The 22,323-nt window shown below is 40.0% G+C and overlaps 1 protein-coding gene across 6 annotated transcripts in view; it reads left to right on the forward strand.

Annotated features, from left to right (window-relative positions):
- Positions 1-22,323, forward strand: part of crybg1a (crystallin beta-gamma domain containing 1a) — a 109,934-nt gene that overhangs the window by 79,362 nt on the left and 8,249 nt on the right. For all 6 annotated transcript variants that reach the window (XM_036593180.1, XM_036593181.1, XM_036593182.1 and 3 more), the window contains 11 exons: positions 40-179; positions 2,674-2,800; positions 3,691-3,726; positions 7,107-7,306; positions 9,742-9,868; positions 10,467-10,612; positions 16,100-16,226; positions 16,678-16,707; positions 17,832-17,944; positions 20,034-20,166; positions 20,445-20,584. In XM_036593180.1, the coding sequence (XP_036449073.1) occupies positions 40-179; positions 2,674-2,800; positions 3,691-3,726; positions 7,107-7,306; positions 9,742-9,868; positions 10,467-10,612; positions 16,100-16,226; positions 16,678-16,707; positions 17,832-17,944; positions 20,034-20,166; positions 20,445-20,584 (1,319 nt within the window). The remainder of the gene's footprint in view (positions 1-39; positions 180-2,673; positions 2,801-3,690; positions 3,727-7,106; positions 7,307-9,741; positions 9,869-10,466; positions 10,613-16,099; positions 16,227-16,677; positions 16,708-17,831; positions 17,945-20,033; positions 20,167-20,444; positions 20,585-22,323) is intronic.

Genomic DNA, 22,323 nt, shown 5'->3' on the forward strand with positions numbered 1-22,323 from the left:
TTTATGTGTCTTTTCTTCTCCCACTGCTTGTGCTCCCAGGACTACAGTCTGCCTAAGATAGAGCTGTTCGCAGAGCCGAATGGATTGGGTCGAGTGTCTGCGTTCTGTGACGACGCCGTCGAGGTCTGCTCATACGGACTTCCACAGAGTACCGGGTCCATCAAGGTCCACTCCGGAGTGTGAGTCATCCTCAGCCCTTTCAGTCAGACCTTTTCCCAAAGCACATCATCAGAGTTTATTCAGTGCTCAGTGTGCATGCATGAGTGGGAGTTTGTTTGTCACTGTGGGAGAACACACAGAGCGTGTTGTTTTGGGTGGAGTCGGCTGTGCCAGTTCAGTAATAGAATAATTCATGTGACTGTTGTTCATGTTGTAGAAGTATTAAGGTTCACATTTTTAACCTTCTGGAAGTCGTTCTTGTTGCCGGCTTTAACAAAAGCACGTTGTAATTTTATATGAATTATTTCTCACTGGTAGGTCATTGAAACAAGCGATATTCTGTTGAAAATGTATAACAAATGTGTAGCAAAACAATAATGAGTCTTTACTTCCAAAGATTAAATCTACATGAGTTTCAGTCGTTGGCGGTACCTCACACAACAGAGTCACAACAGAGAGAGAGCGAAGGTTGTTTTTTCTCGGTCACTGGAATGTTGCAGGCCTGCTAGTGCGTGTCTGAAGCAAAGAGCTTGCTGTCTGGAGACGTTATTCTGCAGTGCTAAAGTGTTTCTGGAGCCCTGGAGTTTAACTGCATTTATTTATTTATTTGTTTGTTTGTTTGTTTGGCAAACCACACCACACTTTAGTCCACAGAGCTGTAAGCTTTTAGTTTGTGAACTGCAGTCTCCCGTTAAACACAGAAAGCTTCTTTATGCTTACTCCTAGATTGACTTTTTAAGGTTTTTTTTAGGATTTGTCAGTAATATTCTTTAGGTAAATACTAGGATTATATTTGGGACCTGTTTAAATATTTATGTGACCAAGTGACATGAAAGTTTTATTGCCGATATTGGGAAATTCCACCGATTTTGCAAAACTTCTGCATAGAATAATCACTGAGCTGAAAACAAAGTCATTCAGAGTGGTTTGATGTGAAATGGTTCATTATAGAGAAACTTACCAGCTCAGATGTCTTTACAGTGGTGGTGACGGGAACCAGGGGTCACCATGACTACAACATAAATATAGCCATTTTATTTACAATCGACACGTGAACCTAAAGGTCTTCTGAGTTTTATATGTAATGTTGATGAATCTGAATCTTAGTACTATTGTGCCCTAAAATGTCTTCGCCAGCAATGCATTAAAAAAAAAGATATATATAGTTTTATATTTATATGTTGTATTATGATTTTATGCTGCAGTAGTTTTATTTTAGTTAAACAGTGCTTTGCTCACAGATTTGATTAAACTCGCATAAACAGCAGAAACTCACTGGGAGTGGAGCTACCCAGAAGTCTTTGCTGGTTTGCAATATTTGTCATAAAAAGCTTGTGTTATAACGTTTGTATATTTTTGTGTTCTCGGTGCCTTGACCCACAAAAGGCTGCTTATTATTGGCACATTAATATTTTTGCCAATACCAATAAAACTATAGGTTGTGAATATCAGCCAATATTTTTGTTCATCAACAAAACATCAGTGAGGCTCCAGTAAAAGGTGGTTAGAGTCGGACCATAAAACAAAAAAGATAAAAGGATGATCATGAACTATGATTTCTTGGTCAAATAGTTCAAGAGTGTTCAACAGAAGAGGAGATACAGTCTTATGCAAAAGTTTGGGCACCCCTGGTCAAATGAAGTTTTGTTGAATTATTATTATTATTATTATTATTATTATTATTATTTATTTTTTTAAATAAGTTAACACATCCTCTACAGAGAACACACTCTTGTAAATTTTTTACTCAAAGTTACTGTTTATTTGCTGAATTTGACATTTTGGAGGGAAAAATAAAACAAAAAATGCGGCCTGTGTAGAAGTTATGTCATATTTTGTATATTTTAGTTTTATGATATGTTAAACTCAGCAAATAAATAGAGGCGGTGCACTGAAATTGATAGGAAGTGCTCAAACCTTTGCGTATGACTGTAGTTTTAGAGATATTATTGACGTATCGCGACTTGAGTTATTCAGCTGAGAAATACTGTGTGAAGCAAATAATGTGTGTTTTGAGAAACCCATCCTAAGAATGTTAAGATTAGAGGGAACATGTTTCTTCTGTTGTGGTTAATGTGTAATCTGCTGTTAGAGCATAATGGCAGTTTTATGAAGTAAAGGCAGTAGTTTGTAGTACATTTTGAGAATAGATTATTTTGTGAACTATTCGGCAACAGGCATGAGATGTTTTCCACATGTCTTCTTGCGTTTTTTTTCCAGAATGGGTGGTATTCGCTCAGGAATTGATTTCAAGCCCCTTTTTCCCACAGTTAAAACCACAGTAGGGGATTTCAGCGCAACAGTGTAGAGACACAACCACTGACATTCAGAAGTTTTGAAACCATAGAATATAGCATACTATTAGAGTTTGGCCATGCACAAAAAATTGTCTTAGTGGAGTGAATACATACGTAAGTAGACACATAAATACAAAAGAAAGCCACTAAACTAAAGTGCAGAGTATTTACAAAAATGTAGATCAAGCTGACTGCATGCCTGTGTCTGTGTGTGCAGTTGGCTGGTCTTCAGTGATCCAGGCTTCCAGGGCTTGCTGTCTGTGTTGGAGATGGGGGAGTATCCCTGTCCTGAGTCTTGGGGCTTCCCTGCTCCCTTCGTCGGATCATTGCGGCCACTCAAAATGGTAACTATATCCAGGATTTGCAGAAATTATTTTAATGTTTGTATGTTTTTTGCCACTCGCTAACACTGATATGCTCATGGTTTAGTAATGCACATCATTTCAGAACATGCAAATCAAGAGCTTGGCAAAAGTCTATTTTACAGTTTTTGCACTTACCCCAAATGTAGTCAAGATACGCTATGTGGACACCGGTCATAATTATTGAGTTCAAGTGTGTCAGTCAAACCCATTGCTAACAGGTGTATATAATCAAGCACATAGCCATGCAATCTCCATAGACAAACACTGGCAGTAGAGTGGTTTGTACTGAAGAGCTCAGTGACTTTAAACATGGCACTTTCATAGGATGCCACCTTTGCCGCAAATCAAGTCGGGAAATTACTGCTTGGCTAGATCTACCCTGGTCAACTGTAAGTGCTATAATTGTGAAATGGAAGCATCTAGAAGCTACAACACCTCAGCCACAAGGCGCTTGACCATGCATACTCACAGAGTGGGGCCACTGAGTGCTGCAGTGTATAGCATGAAAAATCGTCTGTCCTCTGTTGCATCACTCACTACTGAGTTCCAGACAGCATAGCCCTCCATATTAATGCCAATGGCTTTGGAAAGGGATGTCCAACAAGCGCATGGAGGTATGATGGTCCAGTGTAGACATAGTTTTGGCCATATAGTGTTTTTACTAAGGCTATTGTAGCCAATAAGTAATGTAATCAATCTTCAGACACCAAACACACCCTGACTGAGGGTCTACATTTAGAGTAATGAGAGAAAACTGTGTAAATTTGACATTTTGCCAAGCTGCCACTTTAATTACTACCTCATCTCACAGTAAATTGAATTGAATTCTTTGACATCATTAAACACAACCTTTATCTCCTTTATTTCAGGGCGGTATAAAAGTGGAGAATCCCAGTGAAGTCAAGGTAATTTCATTATTCACTTCAATTCTCTGAGTTTAACATGCCAGAAGCTGCCTTCATTTCGCATCATCTTGTTCCTGACGAGAGTTGCACAATAGTGAACGTCAGTCCACCGGCTCTTATTCATTATCATCAAAGTGCGGTTTTATTCACGTGTTTTCAAAAGCATTCACTGTGTATTAAAGTGGAAAGGTACCTGTTCTTACAGGTGCTGTAGCAAGTCTGAACTGGGCATGCCCAGACAGCCTTTTTAACTGTTTTAACTGGCACATTTGGCTTGTGTCAGCAGTCTCTTTGTTCAGACTCCATAACATCCCACACTTGCACTCTTAGGACATCATCTAAAAGCTGAGAGAATTGTTTTTAGATTTGTAGAAGCTGAAAGGAAGCTTGGTTTAAACAAGGGCATATTCAGAAGATTATAATAACAAGGTTTTATTGACAAGGAAACAACCAAAGACAATTGATAGACCAGTGTACACTGCATATCAGAAGTTTGGGGACACCTTGTCTTCTTTTGAAAAGGTGTTTTTTATGACTTAAAACAGCTGTTTACTCAGTGTTTCAGCTTCAGCACTCAGCTTCTTGTCCATCAAAATGTCTTGTTGGTATGCAAGCAGTTTTTGCTTGAATACTTTGATAGTTTTCTTTTTCAAACTATTGTTAAAAGCATATATTGAAACTCTGTCGGTTCAGAGATGGTCTGAACACCTGAAAGGTTTGAGTGCTGCTGAGTGCTGATATTACAAAAAGGGGATACACTGGGTGTGGTTTGGCATTATTCCCGAGCCAGCGCTGTCACTAATACTGGCACAGATATTTATGTGTAATTATTTAAAGTAATAAAGTAAACCTGTTTAGACTTCATTTATTTGCATTGCGAGTGGCGCAATCGTTGGCCCTGTCATCAGGAGATTGCGAGTTTAATCCCTGGTGATGCTACAGCCATCCATTGCCAGGAGTCCAAGAGAGCATAATTGGCCTTACTCTCTCTATGTGGGTAGGATGGCCCCCTTTATGCCCCCATCACCCAGCGTGATGCTGGCCCGGGCAGCGTAAGCTAACATAACAGAACTGGCGGTTGGTGCTTTCATCCAAGTGCATTCAGCTGTACAATGACGCTGCCTTAGCAGCAGTTCGCAAAGATGTAGTGGCTCTTCTCAGGTCTCAGAGGTGGCCTGTGCTAGCGCTGGTGGTATCGTGTGACTGGGGGAGTCCTAACTAGTGGGTGGAATTGGATACAACTAAATTGGAAAAAAATGGGGGGAAAAAAAGATGTGGAGAAAATGAGACTCCTGACAACCACCTGGAAGACCTGATAGACACCAAAACTGTCCCCATCAGATAAACAGCACAAAAAGCTTCCATCTTTGAGAGAGAGGAGAAAATCAAGCTGCTTCAGATCTGAAAACATCCACAGGTGTTTCTGTCCATCCTTCCACTGTGAGAAGACGACTCAGCGCTACGGGTCTGAAAGGATGTGTCCATAATGAACAGACAAAAAAGGACCGGCCACCCCAGAGTCCAGATCTCAGCATTATTCAGTGTGTTTGGGATTACTTGGATGATAAGAAGTAGGAAATACGACCAACTTCTAAGACTGAACTTTAGAGGTGTGAGGAAAACATCCCTGCAGATTTCTTTAAGAAACTGAAAGTGAGTCTCCTAAAAAAAAAGAATGAAAGCTGTAATAAAGAGTGAACACTCTCTTCTTTTTTTCTGGATGCTGAAAAACTGTAGTTAATAGCTGTTTTGACTTTAAATAAAATAAGTGTAGGGTTGTCTCTTACTTCTGCACAGTGCTGTCCCCTTTTTGACTACTTTTTGACTGCTGGAGTCCAGTTTTGTGAGCTGAAATGCATTTAAAATAGCTTCTAATAGCCTGAAATGGTGGCCGCAAGGGCTTGAATTACTGGTCCTTGACAAAGGAGCCATGATTTCTAAGCTCTTGTTTGAACTCCTGCTCTGTTGCAGTGCCTCAGGGAGCAGCTCTGGGCGAGGAATTCCCAGCATTTAGAGTATTTTGGACAAGCACAGACTGGACTAAACTAGTGTCCATTATAAACATTGTCAGGGAGAATTTTCAGCTACGGATACAGTTTGTGTATTTTAGAAGATGCATGTTCAGTCAGTTCATTTTATAAAGTGGGTTAATTTTGAGGGTTTTTATGTGTTTTGGGGTGTAAATCTCTGACGTGACTTCTTTGATTATTCTCTAGAAAATGTAGTGGAATGTAGTGAAACAGGTGAAAGAAATGTAGCAACACAGCCTTTTTTAATTTAGATTATTATATATTAATATCCAGGGATTGAAAAATGAGACCATACTTTATTGTATATTATTTAATTATATTACACAAGTGCCACAACCAATGCAGTTGAATTTGGATTTATCACAATTATTACATAATAATCTGATTGCTGTTGTTTGAGTTAATGGCAGTTGTTTTCCATAGTTGTTAGTGTTCATGATCATGTTTTTGTCACAAAAATCACAATGTGAATTGGATGTGTTTTTATCGGTTGGGCTGAGGCAAAAACAGCAGTATGCAAAAAAAAACCCAAAAAAAAACACCCCCATAAAATTACATTATGTTCATTTTCTAAGTGAAAAAATTAACACATTCTCTACAGAGAACAAATTTAAATGACATTTTTCTGTTACTTTTAGTGCAGAATTTCTATTAGATAAAACATATTATGTTTATTGAATATATGTTAATATGTTATGTTAAAAATATCACATTAAATGATGTTATTTATGTTCAATTCAGCAAATAAACAGTACATGTGCATTAATAAAATGTGCAGAAGTGCGTTCTCTGTAGAGTAAGTGTAACTTATTTTCACTTAGTAAATCAACAAACCATGGATTTTGACTTCCACCCAACCCTGTATCACACAAACAATGCATGCAAGTTAAAGAGAGTAGAAAACAGTTATGGAGATGCATATTATGTCTTCAGCTTACGGACAAAAAAGTGCTAACTTCTGACCGTTGCTCAAATACCCTTAGTACCATTAGTGTGATGAGCCATTTTTGTTTATTTAATGTTTGTTAATAACACTTTTAGAGGGCAGCATTGAGTAATGTTTGTTTATTTGAGCTGGAGCTGTTTCTGTCGTCAGTCAGGAGACATTAGGTATCAACAGCTAGAAAACAAGATAGCTAACCAGCCAATTTGGCTACTTCAGGCTTGTACTTTAATGGCTGTATGCAATAAAATAACAAAAGACAATGACATCGTTTATCACAGTTATTTATATTGCAATTAATCGACTGATGAAATTTCAGAATTATGACAGACCCACTTGAATTGCCCTGATGTGTGTAGCTTTCAGAGCTTGCAGTTGAACTAACTATTTTTTTCTCTCTTCTGTAGGCCGTGTTGTATGAGGAGCCTCTGTTTGGAGGCGCCTGCATGGAGATCGATGGAGACGTCTTTGAGATTGGAGATGGAGAGGAAGAGGAGAATCAGACAGAGAAAGATGCTGAGGAAGGCAGCGAGAGTGCAGACCTCTCCTCAGCCGCCCAGACGAAGAAACTGACCTCCGTTGGCTCTATGAAAATAGTCAGCGGCCTGTGAGTAAATCTTACCACTGCGAGGCATTATGGGATTTACCCTAATGATACCCTGACCTGAGCGTGTGCTGGATGCAAAACGTTCTCAGACCTGCTGTTGAACTCTGTAATTTGTGTTTGTAGTAGAATTTCCTTGGCGCACATGTCTCAGGGCTGTAAAGCAGGGTTTCCCAACTCTAGTCCTGGGGGCCCTTCTGCTGCACTTCAGTGTTTTCCTTTCTCCAGTGCACCTGCCTCAGCTCGTAAAGGACTTGGGAAATAACTGAAGACTTGAATCCGTAGAGCTGTAGGGATTGACCCGGTTTTTCGAATACATAGATATCAGTGTCCGTTTACTTAACCTGATATTCGAATGAGGCGCATGCACACACGTCAAAAGGTTTGTAGACACCCCTTCTGTTTTCTGAATTTAGCTACTTTAACTTGCACCCATTGCTCATACAGGCCTTCGCAGCTAATCTCTATAAAAGCATTGCTGATCTGAACTGGACGTTCTGGAGCAGCCCCACATGATCCTAAGGTTACCATGTCCAGTGGCAAGCCCTCAAGCTTTGGACTGTGAAGCATTGGAACTGTGTTCTCTGTAGTGATGGAGCTCCGTCCAGTGCCTTTGGGATGAGGTGGTGTGTCCATAACTGATCGTCCAACATCAGTACCTGACCTCATTAATGCTCTTGTGGACGAAAGCAGTCACATCCTCACAGCAATGTTCCAGCATCTGGTGTAAAGCCTTACCAGAAAAGTAGAGTCTGTTAGTGCAGCACAACTTCCTGCATTTTTAGATGAAACATTGGACAAGCAGGTGTCTGCACGCTTTTAGACATGTAGTGTAGTTTGGGATTAAAAATGATATTAAGTTGTTTATTGTTTTGTAAATTTTTAGTACATTTATGACCGAGAATGTGATGTCAGAACACAGGAAGCAGATGTTGTCTCATGTTAAGGGAAATGGCGTCATCTAAGCAGAGCTACGTCTAAAGTAACTTGCACTGTGTACATTTTATGAGTTATGACTCTGAAGGTCAAAAGTCAGAGACCACCTTTTTCATCTAATAAGTTATTCATTTTTCAGCATCACATTATAAAAAACATATTTGAAAGAGAATTGGACACATCACAGATCAAAATCTGCAGGGGTATTATTCCACACTTCTGAAGTTCAGTCTTAGAAGTTGATTCTCAATCAACTTCTAATGCCAAAGACGTTGAGGTCAGGACTAGAGCTGGGCGATATGGCCAAAAATGTTATCACGATAAAAAAATTAATATCAGTCAATATCGATACATATCGCAATAAATGTCAAATCATTATTTCTTGCAAGTTTGAAGGCTGATTTTTGCCAGCTGTAATATTCATAATTTAAGAAAGAAAACAGATTATTTTAGTTGTCTGGTGATGAATGCTAGGCTATCCAGTTACAAATGCTAAACTGTTTAGTTTCTAAACAACGTCAGCTTAGCGTGAATAGCAAACATTAGCTGGCTTGGTAGGTCCATGATGGATCACACCACCTTACTGCAATCACTCTCCCTTACATCCATGTCAGAGCATATCACAGTATTCAAACACCAGCTAGCAGATGACTGAGAGTTTGAGGGGTGAACTGCGATATATATCTGACGCTCGCTGTGTCTGATTCTCTCACACCAGACAAACAGAGTCCTCCTTTTAGCTAGGTTTAAACTGAAATCAGTGCTTTTTTGTCTTGTTTGCTCTACAGTAACGTCAATTTGCTGTGTTGTGTGAGTGACGGAGCGCTGCTTCAAGTTAGCCAGCTGCTAAAAACAGCTAGCCTGGGAAGCTAGCGTTCTCCCGCTCTCCAGTGCAGCACATACCGAACCTTCAGTTTACTCTCGTTTAAATCAGGGCTCGAACTAACATGAACCCACTTCTCTCTTTCACTTTTGTTGCTTGAAAATGCACTAACACTAAAGTATGACTAAGCGCTGTAACAGCACTTTAGTTGAGAGGAGCAGACGTGATTTAATGCTGCTAAAGTTTGTTAGGATGTTAGGAAAGAGGTGAGTTCACTGTAGGACAGTACAGTTAGCTATGCCACTTATCTCATCACTCACACTTGGTTACAGCAGAACAGATCACCGATCGCTCCACTCAAACAGGGAATATATAACTCCACGTTTCAGACGTTGCTAAAGTACAGCGACACCCCCCCCAATCATGTTGAAAAACTCAGAAGTGCGCACTCTTGTGGCGACAGCAGAGTAGTGTCGCTTTATTTGCAGTAGAAAACGCCACCAGGGCTGTCGCCAGAACGCAGAAGCGCAAGAATAGTCTATTATATTGAACATTTATCGAACATTTCTTATACTTCTATCAAGGAAAGTTATGTAGTGGTCATGATGCATTTTGTCATAACACCTTCTCAAGTTCTTTGTTGTTGACCTCACTTCTCTTCATGTGTGTTTTAACACAGATGGGTGGGCTATACAGAGCCGGGCTTCGAGGGCCGGCAGTATGTGTTGGAGGAGGGTGAATATGTCGACGTCTCTGATTGGGCGGAAGTGGGCGAGACATTGCACTCCATCAGACCTGTACACGCAGTAAGTACTGCAGAATCAGCACCATCAGCTCTGACCACACCACTCTCAAACAGTGGATGGACATCTTTAACCAAATTCATGCTCATTCAACAAGACAGTGTGATCAGTGTAAACTCTAGTTTTAGAGTGCTGGGTGTTGGCGGTTGGAGTGTAAAGAAGCTGGAGGTTCAGTTTTATAATGTTTCATTTTTTTGCTCAACAGATAAACACTCCTCAGGCTTACCATGCATTTGGAATAATTGGTAGAATTTTAGACAGCAGAGAGAGATGAGATCCTTTTCTAATTATTATGGGTTTTAGTTCAAAAATAATAATTAAAACAAATAATTCCTTTACTAAATTCAATCTTTTGGATTGGATTTGATCAGCAAGTAAATAAAATTGTCTTTGACAGGTTTAGAGAACAGTCTAAAGTATGTCTAGTTTAATTCTGATGCAAAATAGTGAGTGTAGAAGCACCGATGGAGATCAAGGAAAATAATTATAGTGAACAGTGAATAGTGAATAGAGATGGTTAACATATCACAATCAAACAACATCAGAATGAGGCCCAGACTTTTTAACTGTTTGTGCTTCACTTTGCACCCTGGACTTGCAGGAGTTTGTGTCTCCTCACCTGAAGCTGTTCAGTGAGAGGGACTTTTCAGAGAGGAGCCTGAATGTGGACCTTCTGGGACCCGTCTTGGCCATGGAGGACACAGGCTACGGTACCAAGAGCCAGTCAGCAGACGTCCTGTCTGGAGTGTGAGTATCCGTCCCAACTGCTGTCCTCACGAAAGCTCTCTTTATATGACGGTCACATACCAACATTTGGACACACCTGATTGAATGTACACTATAAATTCAAGAATATTCAGACACCTCTATTAATTAGTGAATTTAGCTACTTCAGTGGGCACCTGTTGCTGACACAGGTGTTCAACTGCACACACACTGTTTGTGTAATCTCCATAGCATCTAATAGAATGAGACATTCGAGTGGGCCTTCCTAGAAGAGTAGAGGTTCTTACTGCTGCAAAGTAGGAACAAACTCTGTATTAACATCTTTGATTTCACTTGAAACACTGGATGAGCATGTGTCTACAAACTTTTGGACATGTAGTGTTTCATTGTGTTTAAGACATTTTGATCTAAAATTTTTCCCGTTAAACGCCTGAAACAAATTAATATAGTGAAGTTATTTCCAAAACAAAGTAAAACAGTTTTATTAGTTTTCAACAATTTAAAATTGAACAACCCCAAAAAAAGTAATTGGAACTAAGTATGTCTCATGATGCTGTGGCTGAGAATCACAGGACGCCTCTCCTGGATCACATTGGATCATTCCAGCGTTCCCCCTCGTTATTCCTAACACCTGTTGCTTGTTTTGCGAGTTTGTCTCTGGTTTTGTTTTTGGCCGGATTTCACACAACTTCATAGTCGTGTTTCCAGGTGTTCCTCGTTAGTTCTTGCCCTGTTTTTTGGCTTTTACCTTTCTTTGTTTGTCGATGACTGGTCGATGTAGTCTGCAGTTTTCCTGTCTTATGATCTCTGCCTCTCTTAAATTCATCCAGTGAAACTACTAATCTGACTCCATTACCTTCACCTTTGTTAACTTTGGGAACAAAAAAAAAACTGAAATAGCAGAAACAGCCAGCTCTTATTTGGGAAACTTAATGTCTGTCAGTAGTGGAGAGCTGCATTATGGCTGTGAAGTATCTAAAATAGAAGATTAGACTTGTTTTTGATGTCTTCATTATGACTTTAAAATGCGGAAAATGGTAAAAACAAGAAAAACACGCCTATAAGTTTGTCCGTACTTGTGGCTGGTACGGTATCTGTCTGCCTGTCTCCATCCATCCCCATCTATTTGTTTATTTATCTACCAGTCCCTCCATTCACTCCTCTCTTTTCAGTCTTCTTCTTTCATCCAGTCCTGCCATGAACAAACTGTGAGATTTCAAAAGGCTGAACCGTTTCTGCATCGCTGGCAAGATGTTTTCCATCAGTGTCTTTGTCTCTTGGGCCTTGGGCTTTTTCTGGCTCTTTGTGTTTCCAGCTGTTTGTAGTTTTTGGTGTGCGCTGTCTGACGCAGCCGTGCCGAGCCAGCTCAGAGAGGCATGCGTGCCAGCAGGCTGACTGTCTGCTGAAGAATTCCTGCTCTTTGAAAACATATCTGTTGCCATGGTTACGAGTGACACCATGGTTACACTTTTTGTGACTTTTTAAAATTCTGTGTCGATAATGAGACATAAACATCTATATTAAAAATATTGTATGTTAGCAGTAATATGTATATAAAATAAAGTACAAGTATATAAAATTAACAGCTGTTCATTTTTAGGATTGAGTGAAAGCGAAGCTTAGTAAACAGTGGATCTAATATCATTCTCAAAAATTAAATATCTGTCAGTATTTCATTTCAGTTTTATCATCCAGGCCCTTTTCTTTCTCTGTCTCTCCTTATTCCTCGGTTTCTGCATCAGGAAAGCACTAAATCGGTCGTTCAGCTCTCTAACTGTCCAGAGAGCTACGATCATTCCTGAATCGCTCCGCTTCTCTTTCATTCAGGCAGCACAACAGGATGAGCTTCATAAAAGTTCAGGAAGTCGTTTTATAACAGAACTTTATTTAGTACAGTGACAGTGTAGATGAAAACATGCAGATCATTCCTGCGTCGTGTTACTGGCTGGTGCGTGTCTCTGTAAAGCTCTCTGGCATTCCTGCGTTCTTTATGTTGTAATATTAATAGTTGTTCTGCAGGAACATAGATGAGGAGGCTGAGGGCGAGGGTGGAGTTAAAAGGTGTGGCACTTGTTCAGTACAGGCTGGATGAGGTGGCACATATCCTGCAGCAAGCACAGCTCATTTCCTCTGTAAGACCAACTGTTAACCCTTTAAGCGTTTTCCACATATCGTGGAGGTTTTTTTAATAAGTCTTAGATATAAGTAAAGTCTAGAAGCACATCACTCACTCCACAGTCCATATTAGCTAATTAAGGTAACAGCCTGTTTTGCCTTCATTGTTTTTATGATGTCATTTACGTATCGCTGTTGTTGGAAGAAAACCTTGTACCTCCAAAATGGTAACTTTACAGGAGAAGGAAAAAACCTACTTTACTTTTAATGTAAGTCATTTTCAGCACTGCAGTAACACTGACGTGGTGGTGGTGTGTTAGTGTGTGTTGCGCTGGTACGAGTGGATCAGACACAGCAGTGCTGCTGGAGTTTTTAAACACCTCAGTGTCACTGCTGGACTGAGAATAGTCCACCAACCAAAAATATCCAGCCAACAGCGTCCTGTGGGCAGCATCCTGTGACCACTGATGAAGGTTTAGAGGATGACCAACACAAACTGTGCAGCAGCAAATGAGCTATCGTCTCTGACTTTACATCTACAAGGTGGACTGACAAGGTAGGAGTGTCTAATAGAGTGGACAGTGAGTGGACACAGTGTTTAAAAACTCCAGCAGCACTGCTGTGTCCGATCCACTCGTACCAGCACAACACACACTAACACACCACCACCACATCAGTGTTACTGCAGTGCTGAGAATGATCCACCACCCAAGATTAGGGCTGGAGATGAACTCTGCAGGGTGGTACATCTCCAGGACCAGGATTGAGCACCCCTGGTGTAATATATCACAAGTTGTGGTCAAAAGTGTAAAGACGTATCCAGGTGGCCACTTTTAGGTTTAGATCTTAAATGGTTAAAGAGACGAGAAGAATGTCTGACGCACACATACTTCAACACGCACACTCACTTTTCTACAGCATACATTCTGTTCCTAGACACAAACTCGCGCAAACATGTATAAACAACTCTAAACCTGTGAAAGGCCAGTATGTGAGTAACACACACTTGAATGTACTATAAATACACACACATTCTCATAGTTGTTAAATCCTCTGTGTAACTGGCCTTCACTGTAGACTGTAATAATAGGCCTAGCCAGCTGACCGTAAGCCTCTCTACTGGGGCAGTAAAGGGTAAAGAGCCACATTACCCTCTGTCCAATGTCAGACAGGCCAGTTTAGTACAGGCCTGTCACAATCATTCACATAATCGCATAATCGCAGTTTGTTTAAATGATCGCAGCTTTTCAAGCTGACTGCAGTCATTTTACACAGTTCTCTAACACAGTGCTTTAACATGTTTAGAAGTAGTGTTTATTTGCTATGTAGCTAAAGCTAATGTTTTTAGCATGTATGCTAGCAGAGTGTTTTTGAACTAGTGCTTGTATTTACACTCTCAAGAAATAAACTTTACGTGACTCTTCACACGGTTCTCTGTAACTGTTGACAACAGTGGGTTGTATTATTTTATAGTATAACCAGTAATAGCTACTAAGTAAACACTGCTAGGTCAAGATGCAAGATGGCTAATCAGCCTGTTTTGGTCACTTCAGGTTTCTGCTTTAGAACAAGACAATTAAATCGTTCATAGCACAGACCTGTTTAATCTAACCGTTTCATTAAGCTGTCAGCAGCCAAACTAAGTGAAGTTCACATAGCTAGCTTACTGAGCTTAACATTGTTCTTCAAGGTTGTTCATCATTGGACATCTTATTAAGATGCAAGTTAGCGAATACAGAAACCCAGATAATGTGCAGCTTCCCTTGGAGCTGCTGGTTAATAGTTTACACAGTAAATGTTTACACAGTGTGTACAGAGTGTGTTTACATGCACCTAATAGACTGATAACTGCTGAAATTCAGATTTTGTCAGGAATTCGTTCAAAGTGTTTATGTGCACTTGGGTTCTGTGAGCCAATAAGCTCACAGAATGAGACGTGATGTAAATATAACGTAAAACTCAAACGTCATGCTGTGGCTTTTGTTTTAAAACATCGTCACATTAGTGGAAAATATGAACATACGTGATCTAGAAGATAAAGCATATTTACATTCTTCACTTCGTTAAGCCTGAAGTTGGTTTCAGCATCGCTCCAAAAGTGTTTTGTTGCCATCTGCTTGCTATTTCTGGGGCAGCGGTCTGTTTTTCGCACATGAGCAAACTGAGAAAACCGAAAAGAAATCAGAGTAAGGGTACACATGCACTGAGAAATCTGATTACTGAGCTAAAATCGAGCTCTCTTTATCAGATTCTTGTTCACATTTCTAGGCCTTAATCCGGTCTAAGAAATCAGAGTGTGCTGTTTATACGATCACTTGAATAATCATACAACTGCTGAAGTCCAATTATGATCAGATTATTAAGTGCATGTAAACGCACTCATTGTCTAACTGTCAATGCTGATGTCTGATTGGTTCTTTGGAGTGTGTCAGTGAGAAGCTGGTTTGAGGGAGGTGTCGGAGAAGGTTTGGTCAGTATGCCGGTTATGGCAGGAAACTGTTAATGAAGGAGAAGTGAATGTTTGCCAGAGGCTAGTTTTATCAAACTGGAGGCAGGAGAGGCTCACTGACTCAACGGAAGTAGGCTGTGTTCAGTGTTTGCACATGTTGACCACTTCCTCACTTAATCATTTTAAAACCTGTGGAATGTGCTTTATGGTGTCATTACAGTGATTTGAGCTGCAGTGTTTTTCAGCAGCATGAAGAAAAAAGAGGCCTGGAGAGTCTGGCAGTAAATAAATAAATAAATAAATAAATAAAACCATTACCTTTACTAAAGAACCCTTGAAGGATCGTCTTTTAAGTGTGTAGTTTTTAAAGAAAAACGTTAAATTGGCTTGAGCCAATACAGAAGGTTTCAGTACCACTAATACCACTTCAATACCACTAATACCAAGTCCAATACCACTTGGTACTGGGAAAAGTGTTATAGTGCCATCTCCAGTTTTTAGCTGCACAGCATACTTTTATCCGTTTTTCTAGATAACAGCCTGTCGTACAGTGTCAGAAACCACGTAAGCTTGTCTGTTAATTAATCCTAAGCAGTTTGAGGCAAGCAAGTGGTGATTTTAGACACAATGAAAGTGGTGGGCTGTAAGCTTTAATTAGGTGCTAGCTACAGTAGCCTCACTCCTCCAGAAACTTATGTCCTTTTTTCATGCTGAGCTATTACTTTAATGCAGGGTTAGGTGAATCAGCCCTTTCTCAAGTGTGCACTTTGAGACCTGCTCACTTTCTACCTAAGCAAACTTTGCAGTGTTTGGATACAAAGCTTCTGAAGAAATGACCACAAAATAACACTTTACTGTCAGGCCTTATAGATAAATAGAGCTGTGTAATCTGAGATACTGTATGTGTAAGACAGTCTAATGTCATTCTCTCTGATTGTGAGCAGATGGGTGGCGTTTGAGAACGCTGCGTTCTCTGGGGAGCTGTACGTTCTGGAGAAAGGTCTGTACGGAAGCCCGGAGGACTGGGGCGCTCGAAACCACAAGATTTCCTCCCTCCAGCCCGTGTTTCTGGTAAACACCGTCTCATACATTCTGCTGGCTTGTGCAGTCAAATGTTTGGACACAGCTGTATGTTTTGTACACATTTGTACACATTTTAATCTAAAGAAATGTGTTTACATGCTTGACATTTGTTTTGAACTTTGTTGTTGAGTTTTCTCTTAGAAAAATAGTGAAATATAGAGTTGGAAAGTGCTGAACTGCTATCATCCGAATTACTATGCGAGGCTTGTTGTTAAAAATCCAAAGGTTTTATTACAACTGCATAAGACTTCAGATTTTGGGGCTGTAAGATAGACGTATATATATCTTAACTTTATATAACTAAGGTGTAAATGTGTCCTAGCACACACAGTGGGAGCATTAAAGTTTAATTTGCAGTGCGTGATTTTTTTTTTAAAAAGTATTGCAAATATTTCTCAGTGCACTCATCATATATTTTGTATTTTTTTTTCTTTTGCAGGATCAGACAGGAGGGCTGCCGAGATTTAAGGTGAGCTTGAGTTTCATATCATCATGTTTGTCTTATAGTATCGTTGCTGTCCAAAGAACAACTTTCATTTCCATTCCCTTAATGTTAAGGAGAGCCACTGTGTTTATAAGATTGCGTTTAAATTAAAAATGAACTGAAACGTTTTTTTTTTTTTTGGACAGCTACAATATTATAGGTCACTTTACAGTTGCTCTAATATGTTACAGTACATTTTGTCTTCTTGTGCAGTCCTAATATCAGGCAGCTAATGACTTGGAATGCTAATTTTTTAGTTACAATTAGTAATTACCTGGTTGTAACTGCGTTGAGTTTAAGTGACTGTACGGAGATAAAGTGAACACTCATCAGCAACTTCATTAGAACCCCCTAGCTTGTTAAGCGACCCTTATTAGTCCCACAACAGGGAAATTACACCTCCGTGTTTCACCCACCTGTGCAGTGAAACACCACATACACACTAGTGGGCAGTGAGCACACTTGCCCAGAGCGGTGGGCAGCCCTATCCACGGCGCCCAGGGAGCAGTTGGGGGTTAGGTGCCTTGCTCAATGGCACTTCAGTCACATACTGTCGGTTCAGGGGATCAAACCGGCGACCTTCCGGTCACAAGGCTGGTTCCCTAACCTCCAGCCCATGGCTGCCCAACCCTGCTAATTTACAGTCTGTTAATGCACAGTTTGTGTAATTCACTCCTTGATCTTCATCATTGGTCATTTTCTGACCAGAGCCGCTCTAGGCTAGATATTTTCAGGTGGTGGTTCACTCTTAATCTACCAGTGACACTGACGTGTGTAGAAACTCCAGCAATGCTGCTGAGTCTGACACACTCATAGCAGCACCACACACACTACCATGTCAGTGTCACTGCTGTGCTGAGAATGATCCACCACCCACATCATATCTGGACAAACAGCCCTGTGGTCAGTAACTGACCAGTGGTGAATGAGGAAGAGGAGCCACGGTCTGTAATTGTACACTTATATAGTGGAGCTATAGGCAGGTGGAGCTCATAAAGTGGACAGTGAGTGGAAGTACAAGGTAAAGTGAAGGTGTAGTGTAAAGTCTATTGTGCTATAATTAACTTTGATATGATATAAAAATGGATTTGATTGATTTATGATTTTAGATCCAGTTGTTCTCTGAGCCTGGCTTCCGGGGAGACGTTGTGGTTCTAGAGGAGAGTTTGGCATTCCTGCCGGACGGGTTCTGCCCTCGCTCCTGTAAGGTTCTAGCTGGAAAGTGAGTACCAAGGAACATTCTTGTCCAGTATTAACCCTTTCCTCACTCTCATAACTACACTACTAACATTACTGCCACAGTGGTTCTGAATAATTCATAGTAGCTCCTGAAAGATAAGAAGCTTGGAGTTTAAGGGGTGAAGAGGTGAAGATAAAAAGCTCCCTGAAGGTTGTTGAGTTGTTGATATGTAAATGAAGTGAATATCATTACAATAAACAGTCGTTTTATTTATTGCAACCATTTTATGTGTACAAATGAGCCTTCAAAGTGAATCTGAGCGTTTGTTTAACATCGTAAAAGTGTTCTGGTATTCTCAAAGAATGTCATACCTTTTGATTAGAGTAATCATAAACGCAGATACATGATATTAAATCAATGAGGGACTTTAAGTGAAGGTCTGAACAGAATATAAATACACAGTTTTCCTATTGGAGAAAGTATAGATGATCAGCAAAGACATGTTTGGTGTCTGAAGTTTGCTTCATTAGTTTTGCAGTGGTGCTATGAAGCTGATGCAGCTTATACATTATTAGCATCACATGAACTGCACACCAAACAATCACTCACTCGTCTCAAACCATGAGTCATTAAGTAATAACAAATAGACTTGCATGTGTAGTTTGTGACACACTGTTATCCTTAAATGGACACAGCATGGCTAAAAACAGTAATAGCATCCATCTTACAGGGGAACTCCACATAATTAAATGGTTAAGATGTAAACAAAGTCATGCGGAGTGATTTGGTGTGAAATGCTCTGTTCTGAAGAAGCTCAATGAGTCAGAAATGAGTCAAAGTGTTGCTGATAGGAACCAGTTGTCTGAAGTGTTTACTGCCTTTAAAAGCTCCATCACAGAAAGTTATTATATGAAATGGTTAGATATACACTGCCTGACGTCTGAGACATAGTTTTGCGACAGTTTTGGCCTAAAACGTCTTGTTAATCCATTTACTTTAATCCATTCGTGACAGAGGGGTACATGCAGGGCGTTGTAAGGCAGAATAGTCCCCAAAGAAAACTTATTTTTTCAGATTTATGACTATTTTACCATCATCAACATCACATGTAACACTCAGAAGCACGTCTGGTGGCTTTGGATAGTAAATAAAATGGCCATATTTGTGTTGAATGCATCATGACCCCTGGTTCCCATCACCACCACTGTAGCTAAAGAAATAGTCTGTAAGATTGTCTATAATGAACAATTTCATATCAAACCAATCTGAATGACTTTACATTGTAATGATGTAATCAGTGGAGCTCCCCTGTAAGGCCTAAATTTTGTCTGCACTTTGGTCATACAGGTTCACAAACCCCATAAGCCAGTTTATTTAAGATCACATATCAAACCAATTCAGTTTTTCAGGGGTTTCAGATGATACCTTCTTTAAACTCTGTCACGTAAGTGACTGTAAAGCTCTTCACTAGTCTGAGCGCACTGACCAGTCAATATCGAGGATGTTGTCTCACTGGTCGCCAGCAGAGGAAAAGCTAGTTCTGACTGTTGTTGGACACCCGGAGCTGTAAAACGCTCAGATTAAAACAAACATCTCAATATTACATTTTGATTTGATAATTGAAACAGACAAGAAAGAACCAGTGATGCCACATTTTTCAAATACACTGGGGCTGCTTAGATTTAAAGTGAGCTCGAGTTTCATATCATCATGTTTGTCTTATCCTGTCATCACTGTCCTAAAAAAAACATGTATCTCCAAAAAGGCAACTGTACAAGAAAAGGCAAAAACTTTAACTTTTAATGTAAGTTAAGGCTAAATGTTTTATTCCAAGTGATTTTTATAGCATTTCTATTTGTCCATTTATCATAAAATGTTCACACAAAGTAAAGGACAACCGGCAAAAATGCATTTCACATACGGCACCATACTAAATCCAGGACTAATTGTGCTCTCTTTCTAAAGAAACATGCCGTTGGTCAGTGATTTTGAAGTACTGATGATCCACGGTTTTCTTAGAAAAGCATTTTGTGATATAATGTGACATAAGAGAAAGGAGAAGCTGTATTAATCTGAATTTTGGCCATCATTGCTTTGAGTAGCTAAGTTTTTTTTCTTGTTTGTGTTTCAGCTGGGTGGCGTTTGAAGGGCCTCAGTTTACAGAGAACATGTACGTACTGGAGGAAGGAGAATACAAAGACGCTGAGGCTATGGGCTGCCTGAGACCAGACTGTACCCTCCGCTCTCTGCACACTGTAGGACATGTGAGTACAAAGACAGAGAAGCACAGGAGAGATGAAGACAGTGAAGTTGGTTGAAAAAATAAATAGAGGAGGGAAGAAAGAAGTGGACAAGTAAAGAGGAAAAAGATTTAAAATAGGGCGAGAAATAAGAGTGACAGAGGGAAAAAACACTCATTTGTGCCACTGGTCCACACAAACGTTTTATTCTTCTACCAAATGTGGCCTCTGTAAGAGAACACGTGATCATCGGTTGTAATCATAAGCATCTGTGTCTCTGCCTTCTCTTTTCTGTTGGGCAGGAGTTTTCTCTTCCCTCGATCACTCTCTTCTGTAAGCCGAGCTTCAGGGGGCGCAAGGTCGCATTGACGGATGGAGCCATCAGCCTATCGCTGGCTGGGATTGATGGGCGGATCCAGTCCCTGTTGGTGAACGGAGGAATGTGAGTGGCTCGCACGTCGTGGAAAATTACACACACACACACACACACACACACACAAATGTGGCCAAATGTAGTCCTGCCACTGATTACAGAGGCTGTGTCTATAATTTGCCTATGAATGCATGTAAACTGTGGCTCAAGTAAAGCTTTTTAATTGTGAACATGTGACAGCTGCACTTTGCCTAATGACCAAAAATACCTGTATGGTTCAGTTAGTTGACAATCCAGTTTTTTTTAACTGGCAACCAATTATGTACACTAGAAAACGGTCTTCACTAGTAGTAGGATGCTGTAAGTTGGGACAGAGCCTGTAATGTTTTCATAGTCAGGCAAAGTTCTCAGGCTGCAGCTGTACTAAATGTCTGGCTGTGGTGTGAAGATCACACTTGGACGTTATCACTCATGAAACGGGTGCATAGGACTGCAGGATAATTCTCTTTTGATTTTTGATGCACGCTGTTAGTGACATCAATATAACTGGATTTAAAAAATGAAATGATTTTTTTTTTTCTATTTATTAATCTCGTGCTACCTGATGAAGCCAAAGACACATTTTCAGAAATGGACAGTAAAGTTTATTCTATTTTATTCTACTAATAGACAGACAATAGATTACTGAATTGCTTACAGAATCATTAGTGACAGACTGTTTATCTTTATAGTCAGTACACTGCAGGTTTTCTTCCCTGCTTCAGCACAGCTGACCCAGATTAGGCCTGTCATGATCATAAAATCCCATATAAATAATTGCAATGAACAGTTTGTCTTTTTCTTTATTGTAAGCCATTATTAAAATACAAATATTCCTTCCTAGCTGTCGATACTTAGTAGGTGAAAGTGGTAACTGTAGTAATTAGCAGCAGAAACAGCTCGAGCTGTAATAAACATTACTCACCACTGCCTGCTGAAGGTGTTATAGCAGCTAGTCCAGGGGTCGGCAACGCAAATGTTAAGAACAGCCGTTTTGTCCTTTCAATAAAAATCAGACCACCTTGGGAGCCACAATATTTTATGTCCATTTCACCATCTTGGCTGTAAATGTGTCTCAGTATGCGCTGATGTACGTAGTGTAGACTAAAAATATAATATTAACAAAAACACAGACTTACTTTGCTCTGCTTTAAGCTTTAGCTCAGCTTTTCCGCAAAAGTTGAACAGTTTCTTGTAAAATGTCTCTCAACGTTTGATTTTTTTCGAGGCTGAAGTCGCTCCTTATTCTCTATATAATTGTTCTAATTTTTTAAAATTTGAGCAAGAAGCTGACTTCAGCTTTGCGACTTTTTAGTGCAGATTAATCGTATCAGGAAACCAGCTGGAGTGATTATGAATGCAGAGAAGTCCATTCATCTCGACTATTGATGTTCATCTTAAATATCCCATCTTTGCCTTTTGTTAGCTACATTGTTGTCTGCGTTGCTATGGTGACCATCTGCACGCCAGTCTGCAGGGTTAAAGGGTGAATTAGCAGTTCTACATTAACTTTTAAGACAATTTATTGTTAAACTGTGTTGAACGATCAGCAGAGCTTTATTTTACTGCAAAGGAGGATTATTTTATTTTTACCTAAACGGCTAATTCTGCTCTGGAGCCGCAGCAGGGCAGGAGAAGAGCCGCAGGTTGCCGACCCCTGACCTAGGCAGAAGTTAGACTGTGTTGTTTTTGTAGGACTCGTGATGTGTCCCATTACGCTTTTCGCTTTTCTTGTTTACATGTATTTGCCAGCTTAAAACGCACCGATT

Source organism: Colossoma macropomum, unplaced genomic scaffold (assembly GCF_904425465.1).
Source record: "Colossoma macropomum unplaced genomic scaffold, Colossoma_macropomum, whole genome shotgun sequence".
Taxonomy (NCBI): Eukaryota; Metazoa; Chordata; class Actinopteri; order Characiformes; family Serrasalmidae; genus Colossoma; species Colossoma macropomum.